At 46.1% G+C, this 15,562-nt stretch overlaps 1 protein-coding gene across 1 annotated transcript in view; it reads right to left on the reverse strand.

The window, feature by feature from the left end:
• Window positions 1-15,562, reverse strand: part of tecta (tectorin alpha) — a 35,961-nt gene that overhangs the window by 16,584 nt on the left and 3,815 nt on the right. The window contains exons 3-11 of the mRNA XM_048238168.1: window positions 15,285-15,457; window positions 14,927-15,066; window positions 14,442-14,620; window positions 14,017-14,273; window positions 13,808-13,934; window positions 13,413-13,529; window positions 8,188-8,496; window positions 7,221-7,353; window positions 1,592-1,714 (exon numbers count right to left, since the gene is read on the reverse strand). Of these exons, the coding sequence (XP_048094125.1) occupies window positions 1,592-1,714; window positions 7,221-7,353; window positions 8,188-8,496; window positions 13,413-13,529; window positions 13,808-13,934; window positions 14,017-14,273; window positions 14,442-14,620; window positions 14,927-15,066; window positions 15,285-15,426 (1,527 nt within the window). The 5' untranslated portion in view covers window positions 15,427-15,457. The remainder of the gene's footprint in view (window positions 1-1,591; window positions 1,715-7,220; window positions 7,354-8,187; window positions 8,497-13,412; window positions 13,530-13,807; window positions 13,935-14,016; window positions 14,274-14,441; window positions 14,621-14,926; window positions 15,067-15,284; window positions 15,458-15,562) is intronic.

Raw genomic sequence — 15,562 nt, forward strand, 5'->3', positions numbered from 1 at the left:
CACACTGGCTCTGCCATCTGCTCCCCGACCAGACTTTACATTCTCACGCTTACCCCCCTCTTCGGGGGAAGAGAGGGGGAGAAAATGTTTACCCCTGCTATAGAGAGGAGGTGGGGGAATATTTGAGTCTTTGGCAAACTGGAGAGCAGACGCTTTGATTTATCAAGTAACCTTTCTGGGCAGGGTGACTGAACCGTACCTTTCCTTTGGGTTGTGTTTCACTCAACCACAGGGCAGCTGGGGTGGTCTAACACCTGCACAAGTCAGCTGCTGTCATGCAGAGTGGTGGTCAGGCCTTTTCTAAGTCCTTGGGAAACATTGTGAAAGTGCTATATGTAAGTGCTAGCAAAGTTCATTGATTTATTATCATTAAAGATTCAACAAGACCTCCCTTTTGAAAACAATTCTGTATGAAGGACAGTAGAGTTCTATAGTTATCAGTCTACTTTTTCGTTCTTATGAATTTACAAAAACAAAAAGACAAAGAAAAGAACAATGGTATGGATCTTCATAATGTACCCAGGATCCTGTGCAGCAAGATGGAGTGTATAAGGTGTAGACTGAAGTGCCATTTGAGGGCAAGTACAGCCAAGTAATGTTTCTGTTCAATGATTTAGAGAATTAATCTATACCATCTTTACTGCCAGTTGAAGCAAATTTCTTTATGTGTTTAATTTCACATGGCTGTAATGAGTCATTTGACTGTCATCACCCATTCATCTGCGTACATGCCTGTTTTATTGATTGTCTGAACTGGTTTTAGCATTTGCAGCATTTATGAGCTGCTATCTCAACGCTTAGTGCAGTATCAAGGGAGACTGTGGGGTTGGAGTCAATGAGTTAAATTCTCTTCACTTGAGCTATGAGTGACCCAAGAGTCATACTTAAATCATTATTGAATGTTTATAACATCCAATACATATACATAATACAACTATATGCATTTAAAACTGCTCTGTGGATAATACAATGATTTAAACATAAGGTATAATGTGTAGGACTAAAATTGTGACATGTGTATTAATGAGGTATTTAGTCTTCATGTCAAAGCTTTTTTGGAGTTTTTGGCAGTAGGTTTTCACAAGAATTAATCAGGGCAAACCACTGGATTCCTAATTCAGGAAGGTGTTTTGCAGGACATAAAGGAGCACTTAAAAGTCTCTCAAGTAAACACTTGGAGAATCCTCTTGTCTAAGGCCTATTCAAAATCTTATGTAGTTTTTCACTGACCTGTGTGAAAGTGTCAACTACTGTACTGAGTTGAAATGAATTATTCTATCAAGATAAATAGTGTGACAAGGTTTAATTTAATATTAATACTATGTTTACTCTTCTGTTATGATCTTTGGATCAGTTACTTCAAAAATGACACATCAAGTAAAGATATTAAAGAATGACTAGACTTTTTACTCTGATTTTAGATCAGTACATTTTTAAGGCTCATCATCTACAATTGATGAGAACACTGACCACTTCTGCACACTTGCAGCCACACATGACATGCAAAACAAAGCTGTAACAGTAGAGGACACAGGTGTGCTGGGGAAGAGAGACTCACCTGCCGACAGAGGACCGATGTTCAGCACCTCACCTGTGGCATCAGGCGTCCGTGAGAGCAAAGCAGAGTCCCATCCACCTGGGTACCATCGACCGGGCAGGAGGGCAACAGGTGGAGGCTGAGCAGACCGTAGGAGGGGGCAAAAAAAGGAAGGACCTACACCAGAGCTTCAGATCGCGTGAGCAATGGGGAAAAAAAAGACGACTACGGCTCCAACTCCAAGGATTAGTAGTAATAAGAACAGGAGCGTCAAAGATCTGACCAATCCTCTCTGGCGACCGTCCACTGGATATAAGCGGGGAAGTCTGGAGAAAGTGATCCTGATGTGAGAGGGGCTGGTGGGAGATCTAGGAGCCCCGCACTAGTGGAGAGTAGTGGAGGGTGCCTTTCGTGCAGCAGGCGCTAGCTCCCTTTTTCACCAGGTATAGTGTTAAAGTTAATCTGAGATCAGCTTTTGGGGAGCAGGTAGATGGGGAAGGAAGGTGGTGGTGGTGGTGTTGGTAGCGGTGGTGGTGGGCAGGCAGAGAGAGGGACTGGAGGTGTTTCGAGCGCGGGAGAGAAAACGAGAGGGAAAAGGAGAGGGAGACGACAGAGAGAGCGAGAGAGGGAGAGAGAGAGAGGAGTAGAGAGAACAGACAGAGGGAGGGGAGAGACTAAAGTTAAGTTAAAAAAAAGAAAAAGTAACCAGACCTTGTTTTCCTGAGCGTGGAGGCTAAAACTATCTGAACAAAGAGGATTTCTGAAGGAAATGTCAGCCGCTTGGATCGGGCCCACAGCTCCCCCGATAGCAGCGCTCTCCAAAGGATTTGCTCTGTTAGACGAAAGCTTCCCTCCAGACAAGGCAAACGCAATGCAGTCCACCTCAGGGGCATTTATTTACAATAGGAAACACGGAGGGAAAAAACAGCTTTATTTGTTTGAAAAAAGCTTGACAGGGTAATGTTACAGCATTAACATGAGTCACTTAGGACACTCTGTGAGTGCATAAGTGTGTGTGTGTGTGTGCGGGCGCACACACACTTCCCCCCCCCCCACATTTTATTTGTCTCCTTCCGCTAATTAAGATCTGGCTCATTTGCAATAGCACCCAGAGTGCAGGGGTTGGTCCCAGAGGGACCTCATTTCCATAGATCTCTGGAGAGATTTGTGCGCAAGCAAGGGAAACCACAGGTGAATCCATGCCGATCGGCTCTGGGAAGAAGATGGGAGCGGGATGGGAGTCAGACGTGGCTTTGTTGCGAGGTGGACAGTGGGGGTAACCAGAGAGCGGGGGCTGGGCAGCATGTGTGAAAGGCTGCAGGACAGAAGGCCGACCCTGGATTCTCCCAGTGACTGCCGCGAAGCTCTCAGTGGAGGATACGTTTACACCCACTGACGCCTGTTGTGTTAATGCACACATACCGGCAGCGTAGCCACTGGTGGGAAGGCCACAAAAAATGTAATCTAGAGCTATTTGCAGTGGCATTCGATGATGTGCTGGACTGCGTTTGCGGTATTGGGATGGAAGGCGATGGTAATCGTCTCACTAACATGTAATGTGTTTGAAAGTGAGGTAGAATTAAGGCTCTTGTTCCATGGCCTTGCTGACCTGTCCTCTCCTCGCACACACCCATACTCAAATACACACTGTATGTTCATTCGCCAGCAAAGTAGGAAAGACTTGGTATTGTTTACTTTTTGGGCCAGCAAACATGGCATTGCATTTTGGGTTCCACTACCTCCTATTCTTCAGTGAACTGATAGACCTTTGACCATGAACATACACGACATAGGAGCCATGCACAGCCAATGGTAACTTCAAGTTTTCTTTTGACAAAGCGCCAGCCTATGGCCCAGTAGAGAGGGAAAGCATCCTATCAGATCAGCATTGACCCAGTTGCCTCTGTGTTTTAATCAGGATAAGGATGGCTTGTCAATGGCTGCAAGAGCCCAGCGTGGGAAAAGGTTCAAGCTTATGAGACAAATGGACCTCTCATCTACGTTCAGGTGGGTCCATCAGAGTTGATTCCATAGATGAGATCCTGGGCACGTTCTGAGGTGGGTCATCCAATCCTTTCATTTCTGTCCTCCAACAGCCGCCCCCCCTTACCCCCATACCTTTTGCCCAGAAGTTGGCCTTGCCCTAGCTGCCTCCATTTTCCACTTCACCAGAATGTGGAGACCCCATCTGGTAACTCAAACCTTCCCCAAAATGACTTTCTCTGATGGGCACACAATGGGCCTCCTTCAGCCCTCTTTGCACTTGCTCATGGTGCATAAGGTAGATCAGGCTACCTGCTGGCCAGCCCTGTTGCTGGGTATGGGCGACAGGGGCTTAAAAAACTCTTAGAAACACCCTTCCTGACCTGGGGCTCTCATCTCTCATGCCCCTCTTGACCTACCCTCTAGTGACCCTGCATTAGCCATTAGCCTCTGCGCCGCTCTGCTCGCTTGGCAACATGCCTCTGTGCAGCCTGCAGTCCAGCTTCGAAAGATGGGGTGAGCCCAGCCATCTGTCTGGCCGGCCGGACAGTAGACTTGTTCCAATCAGTGGTGGAAGGGTGTGTGAGGGTGTGAAATGTTTGCGGCATGGCCAATTCTGGCACGTGGGGCCTACACCTGTGGGCGTGGAAGGAGGGGCCGGCTCTTTCAGTAGCCTCCGGGCTCAGTGACACCAATTAAGCCTGATTATAATTTCAGCCAAGTCGCTGGACAGTGCCAGTAAATTCTGCCACTGGACTGGCTCCAGCTGGATGATGCAGTAACTTGGGTCCAGTGATGAGGTCTCTGTCCAGCACCAAAACAAATATCAAAGCCGGCCAAGGAAGTACTTTCACACTGCAGCTTGGACACAGTGGGCAAGGCCATGGGAGATAATTAAAAGAGAGTGAATGCAACAAGTGCTCAGCATTGTTTTGACTTATGTAACCACTCATGGCGGAAACACCAAGTCACACTGAAAGATTTCTAATGGTGGGAAGCAATAATAGTGCACATTAAATAATACTAAACACAATGATTCCTGGACGAAATACGTCAAATATTGTTTATTTTTGCTCAAAATGAGGAAAACAATCACACAATGCAACTACACAATAATCAAATCACTTTAAAATCCCATGTGCTCTTCCCACATACCATCTTAAAAACATTTGTAAGGACAGGAAAGCAGTGTATTTTCTACTCATAGTTCCAGTCAAATCAAGTTGTTTAGGAAAAGAGTTTAAAGGCAGGTGACCATGTGATAATGCAAACAAGGAGCCCGATATGAGTTAAAAGCAAGGCAGAAATAATGAAAAAAAAAAATCAGATGACAACAGACCAGAAATGAAACAGGTCCCCCTCAAGGTGTAAGAAATAAAGGCAGGGATGAGATAAGAATGAGAAAGTAATGTGACAGAGTAAGTGTGTAATTCTATAGTCCTTATTTATAATACATTAAATGTTCATTACGGTAAAGAATATCTTATATATTCTATATATAATTACATAATCTCTTATATTACTTAGTTACTATCAGTTTCTTAATCTGTGCGACTCTGAGGTTTGCTGATTTTGCACTATAGAGTCAATAAAGCATTTTACCATTAGACAGTGACAGAATGTAAAAACGGCAAAGGGGGTCTAAACTCTATATGTAGCCCTACACCAACCCATATCCTTCTATATACACACAATACGCATGCCCACACCTTTCCTGGCCAATCTGAGCCTCTTAATGGGTCTTGAGCTTTCCCGTTCACACTCAGTTCTGGTGTAGAGTTGCATAGGCAGAGCACTGAAACCAGAGAGGAGGGGCAGCAGACACATAACACACCAGACCTCAGATTAGGGCCTTTCTGCTGGGAAAAAGTGGAAAGCTAGGGGGGAAATACCCCAAGTATCAGACACTTTGAGACGTGCAGAGAGTAACTGAAGCCATGTGGTAAAACAAAAGGTCTGACAATAAGAAACCTGGTGCATGTTGGAATGCTGCATGTTGGACTTGGTTTACGTTTTCACATTTGTGTAATGATGTATGAGAGGGGCACAGAATATTGTGGAAAACTTTTTATGATTCCCATGGTCCAGGATTCCAACTATGGGCCATGATTTCCATGTGCAATTGATTACCTTTGCCTGTAGCTATCCCATCTTGTCCACTGATCTACATAGCTCAAGCTCAAAAGCATACTTCCAATCAATATATGAACACATTTCAAATGAGTGATAGAACAACAATAATTATCAGCATTAACAGACCTAATACAAATGTAATTCCTTTTTTTCTTTCATTGTTAATATTCCCGGTACATTGCTTATGAAATGAAAGATAAGTCAATAAATACAAATAGTTGTTGGGATTTTAAAAAGTGGTATTGAATGGGCACAGTGAACATGAGCAAAGATAGACATCACTGGATGTTTGATCACTGCTTAGGTGGAAAGTATTGATATTCTCAACCACCTATCGGTATAGTGAGAAGAATAAATTGGATGCATGGGGGGGAAAGTGAGTACTGTGACAAAAGCAGCAATGGCTACTTGGCCCCTTGCTAAATAATGCTATGTTTATAATAATGCTTTCTTACTTGGTTATCATAATATAAACTGAGCTCAACAATGCTATCCCTTGTGAACTGCTGAAGTGTTTCCCCTCAGTTGGCAAAACAACGCTGTATTGCACATTGGGTTTCATTGTGGCTCTGTAGTGCCACTGCTGGCCTGGAGTATATTATTGGCTTGACAACTGAGGGGACACGTTAGCATGTTATTTTATCATGTTAAGCATGATAGAAATCTCAATGGTATCATAAGTAAATTCACAACAGTTAAAATGTATGAGCCTGAAGCATGTAATATACTTCTTAGAGCTTTGGATGCTAGGACCAGATTTCTTTGGCAAATCATTGGCAAGTTTCCCCAAAATAGTTTAGAGGTGCAGCAAGTAGTTTTTGTCATAAAAAGAGATCTCTGGACTTACAATGATGATATGACTTTGAGGAATAACCTGCATTATCCAGTATTAATTAATCCATTTATGTCCTTTCCTTCCCTTTTTGTATCTGTTTACATATCTGGGCACTCTAAATTGTCAATAAAAACATAAAAAGAATAAAATTGTATAGAGGAAACAAGCACAACTGTCAGCTATTACCCTTTATATATTGTTCTAAATGTATAAGCATTTAAGTTGTTTTCACAACAAAAAACCCTGACAGCACCCTTCCATACCCTCTCCAACCTAGTTTGATTTCTTTGGGGTTGTAATACATGAATAATAATGATATGGTTAAAAATGTTAACTTATCAGATGTTAACGTTAATTTTCTACAAACTTCTGTGCCCCTTTAAGCTCAAAACCTTAACACAATGAGACACTGAATATCAGTTGAAGGATAAAAATAATCATAAACATCATCAATGATCATTTAAAATCAAGCATATCTTTGTGATCACAACAAGCATGACAACTTGAGCTTATACCAGCATTATTTGAATATAGTCATAATATGGCTACCAGAGAGGGAAGAAATTGGATTTTTGGATACACATCAACACAAGTGCACTGTGGCGTGTAGGGACTCATCTACATGTATGGTCTGATGGGAGGCTGGAGGTGGTGGGTGGGTGGGTTGGTGAGGTGGTGAAAAGGACTCCACAAAGGCGCTGATTGGTCCAACGCGGCTGAATAGCTGGTCACCGCTGTGAAACGGAGTCCCGGCAGCCGGCCGACACCGATGCTAATGGAGGTGTCGGGCGCGTGGACGCGAGCTGTGGCTGTGACAGGGGGACATGTGAACCCATAGGGGGCTGCAGCCCGTTGGGTGAACCCGCTGTAACCCAAGCGGAGGGGAAGTGGCACGGACAGAGCTGACGGTGTGCGGTTACCCCCCGCCAGTTAGGGTTCACTGTCTGTGGCCACCCCCCACAACACTCACACACACACACACATACCTACCCAGCCACTGTGGCTGGGCCTCCATCGACTTCCACTGCTGCTGTTTTCATGGGAGAGTTTGAGCTGAAGGTCCAGTGCTTCAGTGGGCAGCCCCCACCACCCTTCTCCCCATCTACCCTCCTCAAGCCTCCAAGCCTCCCTATCCCTTTCTCAGAGTCTGACTCCAGGCAGCCTTGAGGTATACGTGCTCAGTCACTTCTAAGATACTGATCCCATTGAGACCCTTTGTGTTTCAGTACATGCACGTGGGTGAAGTACATACTTTCAGTATACCACTTCAAACAAGTTAAAATCCCTCAAAAAAATAAAAATAAAATAATCTTCTTTGAGCCATATATTCAGAAGATCAGCAGCAGTTCCTGAGATGTTCTCTCTCTCTGACCACCCCACATTCACAACAAACACAAACATACACACAGTCAGAGTAGCAGGAACAAGTTAAAGCCAACACAAATAAAAAACAAGAAAACAAAGAAATTGTTCTTTGTCATGACACATGGCCAAGCATTTCCTACTTTTCTATTTAAAAGACCACCAAGATCAGGCCCACAAGGCCACTATGGATGCTCTTGAGGGGAGGTTGTGCGTGGGATGTTATTGGACATCTCGTCCCCTTGGGAGCTAGGCAGGCTGGACACTGATACTCGCTGCAGTGGTGGTCGTGCTGGTGCTCCGCTCCCCCATCCACACACACGGCGAAAAAACTCACAGATCCTTGGGCACCACCAAAATCTCGTCCCCGTCGCGCATCTTGTAGGAGTGCAGGGCTCGGCTGTTGTACTTGAGCTCCTGAGGCCCCTGCAGCGGCGGCACGTGGTAGACGCGCATCTTGTTGCACGGAAGCTGCAGCAGGGGCTTGAGCGCCTTCTTCAGCTCCGCCACCGTCTGCCCCAGCTTGAGGCTCACCTGCTCCGCGTGGTCCCCGTAGCGGATGTCCACCAGCACGTTGTTTTGGGGGCGCAGGTCCACGTCCACCAGGGGCTCCAGTCGGCCGTACTGAGCCACTAGGCTGTGGTACCTGAGCACAGAAAGAGGATGTCGGACAGGTGTTACACACTTAAACGGGGTGATAGTAGAAAAAATCCTGAGCCTGAACTTTTTCCCTGGGAGTAGGGATGCACAATATATCGGCGGCCGATATATTATTGGCCGATAAGTGAAAAAATGAAAATATTATTATCGGTCCCGATAACAGAATTCTGGCCGATAATTTGCGCCGATATTTTTTAAAGTCCTAATTTAGGCCTACGTAAGGTCCGTCTGGCTGAGCTACTTGAGCTTGGTTGGCTATACTTTTTCCTCAATATAATGTCAGCGCAGCGGTGTGAATGTATTTCACCACTCTAACAAAATCTGTGGATATGCGTTCATTTGGGAGTCTGTGCATCTCAAAATCCTCTCGTGAATGATCCGCCATTTAACCTTACAGGAAACACAAAAGAAATTTGCACGTGTGATCACACGAACCCTGATCTCCCCCCCCAGACCGTCGATGCGCCGGAAATCGAAATGGTGGCTGAGCCGCTATCAGGCCTGCTTAAATGCCACATGATGCCTATGGGCAAACTACTTGAACATTTCACCCATTTAAATGCGTGCGGATTAATAAAACATAATTCTCTGGGCAGGAACAATAGAAGGCATAACTGGTAAACAAAAAAATGGAAACTGGGTGCAGCCTTCTTCCAGTCATATACACCACAAGTTTTTTTTGGGCACGGAGCACTCGTTTAAATTGCATGGCTCAAGTCTGTCTGTTCTCGGAACCACACACAAGTGGCCAGTATTGTCTACAACACTTCTCGGACATTGATCTGTTACGGGAAGCACTGGGCCTGGGTTGAGTCATATGCATCACTTCCAAGTCTCTGGATGGCGAGCACTGACGCAGAAGGATGATTTTAAAAGAATGAAAGAGAAGAGCTTTCGGCGGTGAGTGTAAGTTATGTGAGAGTAGGGTCAACAGAGGGGATCTGGGGGCATGGAGAGAGCACAAACTGAGAGAGTGAGTCTGATTATGTGTGTATGACTAACTGTGTCTTAGGGCCTCTGCCGGAGTGAATGAGAGAGAGAGAGAGAGTGAATGAGAGAGAGAGAAAGAGAGGGGAGGAGTAAGAGAGAGAGAAAGACTATGGGTTTTGAAGCACAACGAGTCCTTTGCCGTGAGAAAGCTTTCACCCCCCTCCCTCCCTCCCTCCCTCTGCCCTCCACAGGGGGATTGTGGGAGAGATAAGGCCCCAGGAACGATTAAATAAAATCTGGAAGAAAGACTTTGCTTTGAGAGCTACTGTAACAGCTGAGCCAATCAAAGCAATTTCCCCTTGCCTGCCCAAAAAGTCTGCCCACAAAGCAAGCCCCAGGCCTGGGTTTGTGCCTACAGCTCACTGCCCTGCCATGGGAATTTAGCCTGTACAAAGTGCCATTCTGTCCGCGAGACCTGCCTCACTCAAAGCTTTCATTTAGTGCGCTTAGCACTCTTAAACGCAGCTAAATCACATTAGCAGTGATAACGCAGGTGCCCTGGATTCCTCGCCCAGTCATTAGTAGTATCTAAGATGACACCAGACAATAGCAGAGAGACTGTATTACACTCAATGCCTGACTGTACATAATGTCGACAAAATCATTTGAGCAAGAACATAGAGTGATACCACATACAACAAGCAGGTCTTTGTGTCAGAAATGTTTCCTTGAGGAAGGAGAAAAAACAATTCCATTACAGTGCACTTTGATAATGTTAATAGTTTATATAGGAATTCAAAAATGTAAAATGAAATTAGAATATTTCACAAATCTGTGCATTCCTTTGAAACTGTGATATATTAAAATGCTAATTTTGAAATAATGTCCTAAGTAGCACACCCTACTGGCAGGTCAGGTACCTGCAGGTTAATTTCATTGCACTGCTTATGTAAAGATGCCCCCCTAAAAAATCAGAAGCAAGAAAAATGTCTAGGCACTTGCACACACAGTTAATTCACTTTATTTTATGTGATTTAACCATTAGTTCTAATGAAAAGCACACAAATGAACTCAAAACCAGAATTCTGTGGTGTAAACTCGGAGCAACACCATCAACTACATTACCATTCTTTCACTCTTCCACCTATCTAACAATAGGACATGAATCGTATCTACTCCCCATCGAAATTTCTAAAACTACCATACACTTGCAGGGCACTCGGAATTCTAAACGAATCCAAGTTTCCTCTCTACACGAGTCAGGCCACTATCTCTCCCATCCATCACCCTATGCACCCCTCTCGCTTCCCTCCGGCCGTCCTCCAGCCATTCCTTCTCGCCTGCATCTCTCAGCCCTCTCGCCTCTCCTCCGTCTCCCCCACACCTCGCCCCGCTCTGCATCAGAGGGCAGATTATGCCCAGCGCACCCGTCGCCGAGGCTTCAGTTACTCAAAGGCCATCTAGAGTTCTGGAGCTCTCTAACCCCTCTTCCTCTGTGTACCTTTTCACGCTCCTGCTGCTGCTGCCTTTTCCACCCCCCCCCCCCAATCCCTTCCATAGTCATATTGCCTCTAACTGCCTCTAATCTCCCCGTCATCCATCCCCGAACTGCTGAGAACTAGCATGGCCACGATTACAGCTGTATTATTACGACCTTTGATATCGTTCCCCTCGCGTTCCGCTCTTTTCAACTCTTATCGGTTCATTTTTAATGAAGACCTCAGATTAGTGCCACAGGTGAGGTGCCGCTTAGTGGCGGCACGGCCCCTCAGTTCCTCTGCCGTGCGCAATCCACATTCCCCATCCCCATTTGATGAGAGAGAGAGGGAGCAAAAGAGAGGGAGAGAGGGAGAGCATTATGGGTCTTAAGCCCAAGCGCTGATAGGCAAGGTTACGGTTACTCAAAGGTAGCCTGGCCTGCAGACTCTCACAGTTGCTTTCTATCTGTGGCTGGGGTTACGGTTACTCAAAGGCGGTCAAGCTTCCATGTTCACTTCTATCTGTACTGCCCCCCCCCCTTACCTACCCACCCTGACCCATCTTTTTAAATCCCCCCCCTTCAACACTCTGTTTCAGCCAAACACTGATGTAGGCGCGATTAAGGTTTCTCAAAGGGAGTCTCGTTTTCTCCCGCTCTGTCTCTCCCCTCTCAGGCCAAGGTTACGGTTACTCAAAGGCACTGAGGTGTCCCGGGCCTGTGTCTGATCTCCACTCTCTCGGCGACATAAATGTGAGAGTCTGTGACCAGCTCTGATCTTTGGATTGGGATGGAGAGAGGGTGGGGGCAATAGTGGGCACACCAGTTCAAAAGGGGAACCACAGACTGCCCCACTGTCTCAAACTGGCATGGCTTTATAAAAACAGAATCCTCAGAGACATGGCTGTTACAAGGGAGGACAATATAAAAAGAAAAACAACAACAACTACTACAGCAACAACAAAACCCAATGGGGCAAAACGCAACTCTTTTCAAAGCTAAAGGAAACGCATCTTGAAGGGAGGTGGGAATTTGAACTTGTGAATTTGCCAAGATCACTTGAACTCACGTTCACTGATTCATCGACAGCAGATCATCATCTGGCACTGACGCAGTAGGATTTGTCGGGAAGCCCTCTCATTACCTGAAGTGTTTACAGATCAGTGACCACACCTCTCCCACCCTCAGTCATCATCGTCATAATGGTGTAAATGCCGTTCTAGAACCTCCACCCTCCATTTTACCTGTCTTCCCTGATATGAGCCACCAACCAGCCTCCCTCCCCACTGTGAAATGACTGCGTAATAATCGCTATGACGACTCATTTGTGGCCTGCTGTGCATGTGCTCCTGTTACACATGACAAGCTGCTCTTTAATCCTCTTAAAGGCCAAGAAGGGAAAAGCAGAGTGGGGGTAAGAAAGAGGCAAAGGAGATGGAGAGCTAAAAAAAAGTGCTACAACCTCAGTCCCTTTTAAGTAAAAGAAAGGTGGAGGGGAGATGGTGAGGGGGGTAAAAATAAATAAAAAAATAAATCATCCTGCCACCTTGTGTATCAGTTTTCCGATCGGAGTATTCTGAGACAAAGGAGCCTTTGAGGAGAGAGAGACTGGCCACATTGTCCCCCAAAGGTTAGATTCCCCATTTGGGGCATCCACTTTGTGCTTTCCCCGAAAATGCCTCCCGCCGGATTCTCCCAGGTTAAGTGGAATGTTGGTGGGCAAAAAGGCGTGGGCGATCCATTTTCAGACACCTGCCCGGACCCCCACAGAATTCCTATCTGATTGGCGAGGGAGGAGGAGTGTGATTAAAACAGGATGGGGGTAAGAGGTGACACAGTGCACTTCACCCAAGAAAATGCCACCCATAAATGGAGGATAAGGTCAGACATGCCAAAGTTATCTGGTGTTATCAGCTTAAAGGTACACTGGCATCTTAATGTCAAGTGAAGGATCCTGGAAGCGAGGACATGTTGGATCAGAGATGCTATCGTCTCGTGATAGAAAAGTGAGAGAGGTGACTGACTGAAGGGAATGTCTCCACAGTGGGAGAGACTAGCCAAACCTCCCAAGAGGGTACATGCATAAATCACTCTCTTCTCTGCCAATGAAGTACTATGAAGATCTGTGTTATTAATGTTTTTTTTTCTGTGTTTTTAATGTTTATTCATCATTTTAGTGTAGAATTGTTTTCAAAAAGAGGACGTAAACACAAGGACCAATAAAAGAGGATACTACAAGAGGATATTCTTAGATACATGAGTGAATGGGCGGGCAGTATGTGTAGCTCCTATTTTAGCTGTCGAAGCAGGGCGGGCAGTATGTGTAGTTCCTATTTTAGCTGTCGAAGCAGCGTACAGCATGAGGTTATCAGTATGGCTCCTAGGGGGAAGGGCATTCCCACAATGTACACACGGCCCCTGCACTGTCTATAGGTGGGTGTAATGCACATGCGATCACATGTGGTGGATGCAGCTAGTAGTGCATCTGCTGGTACCTTTTAGGTAGCTCATTCTCAGGATACTCAACGTGGTAGCGGACGAAGAAACGTTCGGCGTCCTCCCTCTCTCCTGGTGTCACCACACTCCCGTTCAGCACCGTGACTGTAGGGAGCCTGTGGAATCCAACAGAGGGTCAGCTGTTTGGCAACAAGAACCACACCATAACTGGCTTCACCATGCATCCAGAATGGAATCAATGGAACCAAATTGTAAACCATTATGAATATGGATTCTTTGCACCATATGCATAGAAAAATACTCACAAAAAAACTTTAAAAAAAAATACTTGCAAAACTGCGTGAACCATTTGAGGGTGTGAAGTGTGTGACATCCACACACTTTTACTGAATTTCATTTGTAGTCTTATTTGGAGTGCGTCTGGGCTACTTACTGTGCCACCACGAGACTCCTTCGCTCTGTGGTGCTGTAGGACTGCAGTAACGGAACCCCCATGACTTTGACCTCCTGCAGCTTGGGGAACATGCTCAACCTCTCAATGTCCTCCCAACGACTCAGACCTTGAGAACAAAAATATTTCATGGCCTCAGCACTATAATGTGCGTGTGTGTGTGTGTGTGCGCATATGCTTGCCCATCATACCCGTGTTATGAAGATTGATACAGCGCAGCTGGGGGAACAGGCGGCAGAGAGACTCCTGTGGCTCATCGATGGAGGTCAGCGTGTTGTTGGCGAGGATGAGGGACTGGAGCCCGGGGTACATGAGGCCGAGCTTACGCACCTCGGCCCAGTCCTGCAGCTGGTTGTCCGAGATGTGTAATAGCCGCAGGGAGGCGCAAGGCACATCGGACAACTGGACGGACCGATATTCATTCAGACATAGGAAGAGCTCCTCCAGCCTGCAACACACACACACACACACACACACACAGATGTAAAAAGAGGTTTTGAAGATCAATAATACACTTGCCAAATCCCATGACACAGAATAAATAAGTCTTCTAATCGACAGCCTGAGGAGACGTGAGGTCGGTTTGTGCTGTGATAATGACCTGACTGGTACTTACTTTGGGATCTCCCGAGTGAGTTTGTGAAGGACTCCCCAGGACACGTGGGTGTTGTTGAGGACCAGGTGGCGCAGCTCTAGAAAAGGCTCCGCCTCATGCTCCAGCTGTGACCCACTCAGAGGGTTCATGCTGAGGTTGAGGAAGTCCAGCTTCGGAACGTTGGACACGATCTTCAAGACCTGAGACAATACAGGAGGCGCAGTGGAAGGTTTGCCCCTTGATTAAAAATCTAAAGTAGCTAGGAACTATGGGAAGGGCATGAATGACCCTATTAATGCCATTTAAGTCATGTGTTATATTTTTCTCTATAATATTTTAATTAGGAGTCAAGTTACTTTTCCTCAGCAAGACACCAGTGAACAACGTGTTGCGAGAGCCAACTGCGGACTTCACACCCTGACAGAACTCTTACCTTGTGCTGCTGACAGCACACACCCCCACACCCACACAACACCTGTGATGAGGAGTCATAGATTACTGCATACCTCCCCCCACTCTTGCAGGTGGTTATTTGAAAGGTCCAGCTCTACCACATGGGCACAGAAGGTGGCAACCTCTGATTCATCTCCAGCCTGGGTGATTCCACAGCTGTCCAGCACGAGCACTCGAGGCAAGTTCAGCTGGCCTGTGAGAACGATGTTGCCATGGAGGCTTTAGCTTTATTGAATTGCCATTGCCCCCCCCCCACCAATAATAATAATGTTGGTCAGTGCAGGAACCTTGGAATTGTCCTAACATTCCCCTGAATCCACATATGCTAGACCTTTCTCAGGTAACTAGATGGGCTTTTAGTATGCTGCTTGGACAGTTTGGGCACCGTTTAGATATAATCACGTGACTTACCTTTCACTGGAGAACTCTGTGGGCTGGTCAGAACCACCACACCCGTGCCGGGCCCACGACAGTAGGGGAAGTTCTCCAGGTTGTACTTGTCAGTGATCACCTCAACCATGGTGCGTCCCTCAAACTCCTCTGACCCGTCCATTGTGTCACCCCGGCGTCTTTCACAGGAACACCTTCACATAAGCACACCGGAATACAGTAGTTAAATATGTGTAGGGGTTGAGCATAGAAAAAAGACAGTCAGTAGTATGCATCATATTGACCTGACAGTCTATCAC

This window comes from Alosa alosa, chromosome 2 (genome assembly GCF_017589495.1).
Source record: "Alosa alosa isolate M-15738 ecotype Scorff River chromosome 2, AALO_Geno_1.1, whole genome shotgun sequence".
Taxonomy (NCBI): domain Eukaryota; kingdom Metazoa; phylum Chordata; class Actinopteri; order Clupeiformes; family Clupeidae; genus Alosa; species Alosa alosa.